The 11,214-nt window shown below is 37.5% G+C and overlaps 2 protein-coding genes across 2 annotated transcripts in view; one reads left to right on the forward strand and one right to left on the reverse strand.

Moving 5' to 3' along the window:
• LOC141434868 (alpha-N-acetylgalactosaminidase-like) overlaps nt 1-11,214 on the forward strand; it is a 544,783-nt gene that overhangs the window by 401,998 nt on the left and 131,571 nt on the right. The window lies entirely within an intron of this gene.
• The window catches only part of LOC141434973 (leukotriene A-4 hydrolase), an 11,272-nt gene continuing 342 nt past the window's right edge, over nt 285-11,214 (reverse strand). Inside the window, 10 exon segments of the mRNA XM_074097469.1 lie at nt 285-839; nt 1,936-2,107; nt 2,932-3,079; nt 4,019-4,240; nt 6,824-7,022; nt 7,689-7,836; nt 7,839-7,908; nt 8,820-8,931; nt 10,685-10,827; nt 11,027-11,139. Of these exon segments, the coding sequence (XP_073953570.1) occupies nt 392-839; nt 1,936-2,107; nt 2,932-3,079; nt 4,019-4,240; nt 6,824-7,022; nt 7,689-7,836; nt 7,839-7,908; nt 8,820-8,931; nt 10,685-10,827; nt 11,027-11,139 (1,775 nt within the window). The 3' untranslated portion in view covers nt 285-391.

The following is an 11,214-nucleotide window of genomic DNA, read 5'->3' on the forward strand; positions in this document are numbered from 1 at the left end:
TGTGGTGGTGAAGAGGTTAAATCCTAGTATAGTATTACACTTATTATAAACCAATGCTAATACTAAAACATTTGCTCCCAATAGGTAATTAAATACCTAACTACCTTGATCTACGGAGAAATTATCTTTGCACCTTTTTAGTGGTCAAGTACTTGAGTTCATCTACTAAGCATAACACGCAGAGTCGTTCTTATGTTGTCATATTGTAAGCAGAACTAGTGATTATTATTCTCTTTGAGCAGAGCCACTGTGAATCTTAAGCAAGCAAACAAGTAAACACGCTGTATTAAAACATCATTTTATTCACATCTACTACCTAATAAACGAACATAGGTAAAAAATATTAAATCAGCTTACATCAATGTAAGAATAAAAAATTATAGGAATACTTTTATTCACTGAGATGCAAATCTTTTCTTAAAGTGTAGGCCGACACGTGCATCATAAACTTCTCATTTTCGAGGAAATTGTCTATGGCCTGTTGCCTAACAGCCTCCCAAGCATATAGATCCCTATAAATAGGTCGCACATACTTCATGCGGCCTTGACTGTTAACGAAATTGAATACTTCGTGTAGCTTTGATTGATCTTTGCTTCTAACAGTCAGCCGTAGCCACCTGTAGAGTATTTCAGTGTTGGTGCTGCTATCGACTTTAAACGCTGCTCCTAGAGCACTGAGTTTGTCAATCGTCATTGGATCTCTTTCAATGAGTTCTTGAAGCAGATTGATCATTTGGTGGGGAGTGAACGTTTTGACATCATCGTACGATAATGTGGCGCCATCCTGCTCGATTTTTCCAAGAAGTGTAGTGATGGCTTTGGTCATAGAGTTGTCGTAGCTGGAAATAAGAAAAACAATGTTTTATCAAAAACATTTTATTACATCCAGTGCCGGCCGTAAGGGGAGGGGAGGGCGACCAAGACGGCAGCCCGGGGCGCCAGGTACCACAGGGCGCCGTGCGCGCCAGCGAATTTGCATACCTATTTTTATCGATCTGAACGAAAACTAGACTCAGTGTATTAACTTTTATAGACTTAGCTCTTATGGATTGAGTACGAGTATTCTATGTCTAACAAACATGGCCTGTCATTTTGCCGCCTGTCGTATATAAAAGGGCGTCAAAGGTATGTCACCCGAGGTGCCTAGATGGCAGGCCGGCCCTGATTACACTACCCACTTAAATGTATATTCGTTATGAAAGTGTTTGATGAGCACTTCTCCAGATTGAAAAAAAGAGATGGGTCAGTCAACTTTCTCTTGTTTGTTATTCTGTCCTGTTTTCCTAGAGACAACAGTGACAGAGTTTCTTAAAAGAAACGGTTTATTATAATATGCTACAAATATGCTTAGGAGATAAGGCTGATCAGGAATATCACGCGAGGGCAGCACTTATACGTTTTATATTGCAACATTCTTTACACTTACTATACGATACCTATCAGTCATATTGACAACGGTGTCGGGTATGTTATTTAAAGGAATATTTTCTAACCCCTTTTCTAGGACATATACTTTTATACATAATGAATTATTTTCCTTCCAAGGCTATTGATAATCTTCGGCATTTTCACGCACAAAAACACAAAATAATACTTTAGAATACCATGCGCAAACAACGTTGAACTTTGACGGCAATAGATAGATGACATTTGAATTGAGTGTTACCTGTGCAAGAAATTAGTTCTATCGGTTTTCCGCAATATGGCGAGGTTTTTTATAATTCTAGTCAGCCTTTAGTCCATTAAATAATGGGCTTGTAACTATGCCAAAAATGTACGCTCGATGAATTTTAACCATAGAAAACATAAAGCAACTCACGGTTTTAAAGAGTTTGTCCAGGGGCGTAACCATGGCAACGAGGTACAAGACAAAGTTGATTGACCCAGATAAAGAAGTACTTACAGTCCTATCTATAAATGTGATCAGATACTTACTTCGGAATGACAGGCGGCATGCCGCTGGTGTATAACCAGGCGTTCCAGTCCACTGCCTTTAGTTTATCGTTGTCTTTGAAGTAGTCGAGCAAGTAAGCCTTGAACTGGTCCGTGTCGAGAGATTTTCGGGCGAACTTGTTCAAGTACGAACGAAGGAAGTCGTCAAATACCTCTGTAAATATTTAAATAACTTTAGAATGTTTTAATGATTAACTATGGAATGGTAGACCTATCCAGGATTTTAGAGAGTGTCTTTGTTTTGCGAAGTATTAAACTTCTAAGTTCCCCGCCCTCCTGGGTACATGGATTACAAGCTTTCTTTTACCAAGTGCAGTCATCAAGCAGATGAGTTAGAGCAACGCGTATCTACAGAGTGATGCAATACATAGGAAAAAGTCAACAAAACATCCTATACTGTCAAGACTGTAAGGAGATGGACTGGCAATGTGAAAGTTTAGTTTCATTATCTATTATGGTCACTTGCTAAAAACTTGGCTTGAAAATTCCTTAAACAGCATTGAGCTTTACACTCAATCGAGATTTTTTTTCTAGCAATGGCTGCATTCAGTGAACAAACTATGGTCACAAGCGTTAATTTGAGACTCATTTCGTCAAACAATCCTTTGAATTATCATACAAAATTACAGATATTCGATCTTAAGTGGGTCTCAAATTAACGATCGTGACCGTACAAACAAGCGCAACATTGACTTCTTTCCTTAATAAAGATTTAAGTTGCAACGATAAGGGGCTGTTTCACCATCCACTGATTAGTGTTAACTGACGGTTAAATGTGATGCCGTCTCCGTCTATTCAAACAAAACAAATAGAGACGGCATCACATTTAACCGTCACTTAACACTAATCAATGGATGGTGAAACAGCCCCTAAATATAGTAAATATACATTATAGAATCTAGACAAAATGTAGACCTCATTCGAGTAAAAGTCATCCATAATAAAAAAAATCTATTTGTTATCTCTCCAATTTCTTACCAGGCCCGCCAAGAAGATCTTCTAAGTATCTCAAGAAAAGCGACCCTTTCTCATAAGGGACCGTGGAGAACGCGTCATCGGGATGCACCCCTTTTAGTTCGACCACCAGCCGAGTCAGGGGATTGGTCGGTTTCAGGTCGTCATTAACCTGTAATTTAATAGCTTAGCTTTAGTTTAGCTTACCAGGCCCGCCGACTAAATCTTCCAGGTAGCGTAGGAAGAGAGAGCCTTTCTCGTAAGGTACTCGGGAAAAAGCGTCGTCTGGGTGGACGCCTTCTAGGTTGACAACGAGCCGGGATAGAGGGTTAGTCGCGCCAAGATGCTCGTTTACCTGGAAGGTTTATTTGGATTGGATGTTCAGGTACATTTATAATATCTTTATTTTCTTCTTCTTTGGCATCTATGTTAACATGTAAATTACATAGAGCAAAACTTTCCTCCGCTCTATCATCATCTCGGCCTATATACGTCCAATTCTCAATAGCGAAAAACTCAGGGATGCGAGCCCGGGATTTGAATCCACGATCTTCTGCTTGAAAGGTCATAGGGCAAAACCACTAAGTATGTTACCTAGGACTTTCCTTAGCATCTGTTAAAACAATGAGATTAATTATTCTGCGGTTTTATTTTTACCACTGAATTTTCTGTTTTTTATTTCTTACAACTTTTTTTACTAATCATTACCAATGTAAAGACTGGCTGCTTGGCGTCAGTATAAGCGAGTAAGATGGTGTTAGCGATCCGTTTAAACACGCACAAGGTCCTATCAACAAAACCCGTAAATAAACAGAAATTACTTGAATCGTATAACATTTGCTGTGGTCTTTGGGGCTGTTTCACCACCCATTGATTAGTGTTAACTGACGGTTAAATGTGATGCCGTCTCCGTCTATTCGAACAAAACAAATAGAGACGGCATCACATTTAACCGTCAGTTAACACTAATCAATGGGTGGTGAAACAGCCCCTTAGCTTTGCACAGCGCGTTTTTCTTTCCATAGAGCAGCCATACAATTAGCGTGCATATCGCGTTTGTGTCGATACAAACAGCTAGTTTAACTAGACTAGGGGATCAGAAAAAGCTTACAGTTTCGCTCAACTCCTGCAGGCCCAGTAAACTGTGGAAGTCGCGGCAACGCTTGGCTTCGACGGGGTCGACGATGAGGGAAGCCCCAACCTTCCGCTCCAGGAACACCGTGAAACCCTCGTTGAGCCAGAAGTGCTCGAAGTTCCTGTTGGTGACCAGGTTCCCTGTCCAACTGTGCATTATCTCGTGGACTATCACGTCCGCTTGACTTCTGTCGCCCGCCTAAAGAAAAAGAAAAAGTGTAGCATGAGACGTTAAGCCAGTTGTCGCACCGCGGACAATAGCCAATATAGATTAAAATTTTCTCTTAAATAATTTAGCCGGAAAATAAAACTAATGACGTAAAAATCATCAATATCAGTTGAAAAAAAGTAAGAGTCCTATGAGTGATTGAATTTTGCATGCCATCTCTTCATCTTCTGTCATCGATCATCCATTAAAAAAAAACAACAATATATTTAAAAAAATCTTTTACGACTCAGTTTGTTAAACAATGAAGATATATTTGATCAAATAAAAAAAAATGCTTGCATATTCTCGATTGGGGATAATAATGCGAGTGAGCATAAGATTTAGGGGTTATTTCACCATCCATTGATTAGTGTTGACTGACGGTTAAATGTGATGCCTTCTCTATCTGTTTTGTTCGAATAGACGGAGACGGCATCACACCTAACCGCCAGTTAACACTAATCAATGGATGGTGAAACAGCCCCTAAACAAGTAAAATATCTATGGGGTCATCCATAATTAAGATACGTCACACATTTAGAGGGGGAGAGGGTCCAGCGGTTTGTGACACAGGAACAAAATAATTGCGGTTTTCATAGCAATAGGTGTTACAGTCTAAGTGCAAAGATATCGACACGACTAGTTAGTAGTTAGTTACAAAAGTATGTTTACACGACTTTATGCACTTAACATTAAGGGCGTGTATATATATTTTTGTAGCTTTGACCGTGTCAATATCTTTGTACTTCACTGAACAAAGGCTAAAAGTGGTCAAAATTGGTGAAACGTAATTTATGGAGGCCCTATAAGTATATTTCATAGAGAAAATCCTTTAAGAAATAAGTTCGCCGTTGTAGGTACGCATACTCTTCATATTAGTGTTGCAAACTATTTAATCGTGTTTTATATGAAATAAAATGTTTATTTACTTACGAAATCTTGAGTACACGAGTAATCTAACTACAGAGCACATTATTTACCCTATTATTGCTACAAACAATAGAAATACTATTAAATAGCAGCACTAACTACCAGATAAGCACGTTACATTACTACTCGTAATACAATGGGATTGCCAAATACAATAACTATACGGCGTAACTGATTAATTGAACATTTACAAAAATGGTTGGAAAGCACAGCAAGTCAATTTACATATTGAATTTGCATCCAGCTTTGATTGAAAGCAGACTTATAGACAGAGCTCGGAAAAAGTGAGCTATTATTGTGTCATTACTGTCATGTGTAGGTATTAATATGGATAAACCCTGAAAATAAATATTTAAAAAAAACTACTCATTATGATTAAATTTAAATATCAATATATTGCAAAACTAGTACTGACAAGCTTTTAAATTTATTCTAAAGTTGCAGTATTTGTAATTAATGACCATCAGTTTTTCTATATCTTTATATTGAGGCGTGTTTCTTAAATATAATATAATGATGAAAACCAATAACATTTAGAAAATCGAATACGCCGCGATGCACCAGAATTACTCATTAAAACGATTCAGATTTCTCAAACGGATAATACATTGAGCTTCAAATTCTCATATGACTATAGTCAAATCTACACATACCACACCTACATCATGCATAATATTGTAAATAATAAATATCACGGGACCATACACACCAATTGACCTAGTCCCAAAGTAAGCTTAGCAAAGCTTGTGTTATGGGTACTACTAAGCAACGGATAAATAAATTATATAGATAGATACATACTTAAATACATATTAAACACCCCGAGAACAAACATTCGTATTTTTCATACAAATATCTGCCCCGACACGGGAATCGAACCCGGGACCTCAAGCTACGTAGTCTGGTGCTCTAACCACTAGGCCATCTGGTCGTCCATTATCTAAATATTATCATCGAATACAAAGTAATAAATCGTTTCACCTTCGATGCAGCCCCAGGCCTAACACATGGCTGTAACAAAATCCTTTATACCACAACATGCTTGCTTTTGAAGTACAATGAAATAACGCAAAATAGTAATATTATGTAAACGAAAAAAACAAACAACGAATGACATGCTAAAACAAAAAATTTACAATTGAGCAATTTAAAACATACCAACATTAAAAAGTCTTAAGTACAAGTTATGAAACCACTCAATGCGTATACAAGTTTACTTCGAAACAAATTTGGAATTTTCCGTCCAGTTACGTAAAAATAAGAGTACAGTCAAGGACAACGTTGCAAAAATATGTATACAGGGCCTTAAGCGCATAAAGTCGTGTATACATATTTTTGTAACTTTGGCCGTGTCGATATCTTTGCCCTTGACTGTACCTAGTGCACTTCTATTAAACAGTAATGTAATGACGTAGCAAACGATTAAATTATAAGGAGTGGTTGGCTGGACTATGCTATGGTGTAATTGGCAAAATATGCACTAAAACTCATTTGTCTGCTAATGGAAAAATAGTATAAATAAAATTAAAACATCCTAATTGATAATGATAACCTCCTCCTTTTTTCGAAGTTTATTAAAAAAAATGCTTAAGGATTCATTTCCTTTGGATAAATTATATTCTAAGAAGTGCAATCCCCACTTACCAGCAAAGTAGGCGTGACGAACGTCAAGCAAGGATTCTCCATTCCTCCGTAGGGGAAGGAAGGCGGCAGCACTAACAGGTCGTACTGGGTCCAGACGTACTGGCCGCAAAGTTTCTCGGCCGCTTGAAGGTATTTCTCAGTCTCTGCGAATTCCCACGCACTCCTTTCGATTTCTTCCTTTTCCGACCATACCACGGATCTAAAATATCATGTATATACGTATGAGCATGGTTAAATAAAAATAGATACTTAGCTTGCATAATCACATTACAAGAGGCTCAGCACCTTTAAATATTCGAAGTCGCTTTAAATTTAAATAGTCGAATATTACAGGGTGGGTATGGACAGGGATAATAGAATTTTTAGTTTTTAAGATATAATAATATATATATTGAAAATCACATCTACATTTCAGACTTTAAAAATATAAGGATTCAGAATAAAAATAGATTACAAAAGACGTTCAAAATAAAAACATTCATCATATCATAGCCTATATCGTCCACTGCTTACATGCTCCTCAGAACAAAGCTTGGCTATAGTTCACGCGGACAGTGCGATTGGGAAAAACACCATAATGCTTCGCAGGTTTTTGCAGGTTTCACAAAAAGCTCGTGTAATTTCAAATGTAATTCCGCACATGAATTTCGAAACTCAGACGAGCCGGGGTTTGAACCACGACCCTCAGCTTGAGGGCGATAGGTCAAAATATGCAAAAAAACAACAACAAGTAAAATAACAAAAAAAAATATGTCAATGGGTAAAATCAACGAAACAACGTCAATAGAAACGAGCGTGAAATGCATATGTATACATAGTAAAATCAAGTGTTACGTATTCATTTGTATAAGTTCAGCTACGTTACCTAGGCCCAAGTTGCCGGGACTCCAGCACGCCAACGGCAATAGCCAGTAAGTAGGAGGGTATGGGCACCGGCTGTTGGAACGAGGTCTTGCCGATCTTGAGATCCCTCCGGAGCGCGCTCATCAGGGCGGTGAACTCTTCGGGGCTGATAGCTCCGCGTCATAAGTGAACTTGACCGCTGGCGTGTCTTGGCACGGGACGATGGAGCGTGCGTGAATAGGCTGCGAAATGTTTTAAGAACGGACCTGTTTAAAAGCTGAGGCCGTATTGTCTAAAGCCGAGTTAAGCCTTACAAGAAAAATCGTGCAAGTTGCATTACATTGCGAGGCCGTAAAGCCAACGAGTTTGTAGTGGTCAATCGAGCGCCACAATGTAATGCAGCTTGCACGATTTTTCTTTCAAGTCTAACTCGGCCTTGCGTGCGGACCCTCGTGCTCGCATTCACCATCTCTTTCTGCCTTTACCCTATACCGTGCGACAGAAAGAAGTGGTAAAAAGGTAGCTATTACGAGTGCGTTAGACGATAAGGACTCTGCTTCATTTGGGGCGCTTTAAACAGCGCGCTTTGGAAACACTCTCGCTGCGCCTCTAACCTGCCTGTAACCCGCGACTCCGTCCACCTAGAATTCGTTTAGATAGCGATCCCTCGGGAATTGTGCAATTTTCCGGGATAAAAACTATCCTATGTCCTTCCCCAGAACTCAAACAATCTGTATACAGAATTTCATTTAAATCGGTTCAGCGGTTTAGTCGTGATGAAGTAACAAACAAACAGTCTTACAAACTTTCGCATTTATAATATTAGTAGGATAAAAAAACAAACTTCTCAACCACTCTTGTCAACTTTTAGTTTTCCATGGTACATTGAAACAAAATTTTTTGCTGTACACTATTGAGTTTTGGAATGAACTTCCACTATGCTCCCGAACAGCTTCGACATTAGAACCTTTAAGAAAGGAGTGAGTATATCTCTTTCTACAAAATTGGCACCGCACCAGTGACTCTCTCGCAAGTGTCCAGCTTCTGCTTGCTATCTGCTGACACACATGATCGTTTGTTCATGATGTTTATAAAAACTGAACTAAGTGAACTGAATTAATACAAAAAGAAGAGTTTGCATGCAACCATTTACCTGGCACTGACTGAACAGATACGGATGTTTTTTGCCGGAAGTTTGGCCCGGTTCCAGCCACTGGAGCGCGGACGCAGTCGGGGACGTCGCATATTTCACCTTTATTTTTACTCTGTAACAATATTATGTTTGAAATTGAAACTTTTCCAATTTTCACTTTTGAACACCATACCCGGGACACACGATTAAACACGATGATATAATTGATCTTCTCTCTACAGTGTGTAAATATAGTTTTAAAATGAGCTGAATTAGTATCCATGTTAAGATTGAAACGCACTGACAGCGGTGGCGGAGCGGTGCGGAGTCGGTACCGGTTGTAATATTCGAGCTAAAAGAGGCCGCATAGAATAGGCACCGCGCCACGCTCATTTCCCGCGCGGTATTCTATGCGAACTGTTTCGTGTTCGCTCGATTACAACCGGTGCTGCCTCCGCTTCGCCACCACTGTCAGTGCGTTTCAAGCTTATTAATCTGTAACGTTGTTTATCTGTAACAGTTTTTATTCAATGTCACTGTATAATTCACAGGGCAGATTTAAACTAAAAACAGATAGACTTTAGGGTCTGTTTCACCATACATTGATTAGTGTTAACTGACGGTTAAATGTGACGCCGTCTCTATTTGTTTTGTTCGAATAGACGGAGACGGCATCACATTTAACCGTCAGTTAACAAAAATCAATGGATGGTGAAACAGCCCCTTAGTATGTGTATATCATCATCAGCAAAGGCAAAAGATGAAATTCCTGGCAGGACATATTTTAATTTCTAGGCATATTTGTGTTATTTCCTGTAGAAGTCATCAGAGTTTGTATTAAAATAGTATGTAAGATTTTTAATTAGTTACAGCGCAGTGACCAATAAAAATAAATAGGCGTATCCAACTCTTAATAGTACACTAGGTTTACAAGCTGGATTGAAATGTATAAATAAATAGTTAATAATATAAAAGTTTGATAAATCTAAAATTTGTTCATATTCATACCAAAAGTAATCTAAAAAAATCTACTTTTCACTGTAGTTAAAATGTACAATTATAAAATTTCTTTGATCAATTAATGAATGACAGTGATGTACATTATTTTTATCATGAACTGTTGATTCTATTAGAAATGTTTATAATGATACAATCAAGCACACAACTTTACTGTACACTAAGTACCTAAATAAAATACTAAATGTCTTGCAACTCTACATGACCAAAAATACCTTTGTTGGTATTTTTTAACTGCACCATCAATTTCCATCTGCTCTTGACTATTAATTTTACTTTGACATTCACAACAAACGCAGCTTTCTGGATGTTTACTTGTTCCTGGCACATTGGCTCCAAGAGTATTTACAATAGGTTCGTAGAAAAAGCCCGTATATGTGATGGACATCTTTATATCCAGCGGGTTGATGTTGTTATTACTTTTAAAGATAAAACACTATTTTTTATGCTTGATTCTATCATTATCAAAAAAAAGAGAAAATTATATTATTCTATGATAATAAATATCATTTGAATTTTAGGTTACATTTCGTCAAATACGTTTTTGGTCACATGCTATTTGGCACTGCTTCAATATTTTCAGTTACTATATTACGTAACCAGTTTAGCAAATTGTCAGATCATTTTATTTACCAAGTGTTCTTGTCAGATTTATTTTCATTAAATCCTTATACATTTTGTAGCTTCTAAATAAAGCTTGTTTGCCCCCTTATATATAAAAAAATGTACTAATTTAAAAAAAAAAGTGGTTGAACAGAGTCTGGTAAGTAAATTAGCTGAGAATTAGTGAATCGGTTATATAGAGTAACTGATGATTAGTGAATCTGACCCAAAACATATTGATTAGATGTTGTGTTACCCATACTTACTTCTCTCCACTAGATGAAATTTTGGGCAAGGTTATCGTGAATTTAGAGCCATAATTAGGTACTGGTTCATCCAGGACATACTCTAGTGAGGTGCCATCTTCTAGTTCTACAGACTCTATGGTCAGATTGCTGGCATCTAAAATCTGAAAATATCATAGGGATAAGAGTTTCAGTTTTAACTTGATATAAATATTTAGGTTGATATCATAAGTACTTATAGATATTGACAAACTAGTACTTCAGTTGATAATGTCAATCACATTTATACATGGGATAAGTGAGATAAGTCTGTCAGTCATGGAAAAAGCATTACATTTAATATTTTTACATAAACTTCCTTACCACTTGATTAGAATCTTTTAAAACATCTATACTGAGCACAGCAAAACCACTTAAAACTTTCTTCTCAAAGTCCACATTCAGTGAAAGTGAGATGTGTTTTACCAATGTAAGCTCTGCAAAAAAAAAACACAGGATATAAAATATCAATCACAAACTCTTTATTGCTTTTAAGTTTTGTGACTGATTAA

Source organism: Choristoneura fumiferana, chromosome 14 (assembly GCF_025370935.1).
Source record: "Choristoneura fumiferana chromosome 14, NRCan_CFum_1, whole genome shotgun sequence".
NCBI classification, from domain to species: Eukaryota; Metazoa; Arthropoda; class Insecta; order Lepidoptera; family Tortricidae; genus Choristoneura; species Choristoneura fumiferana.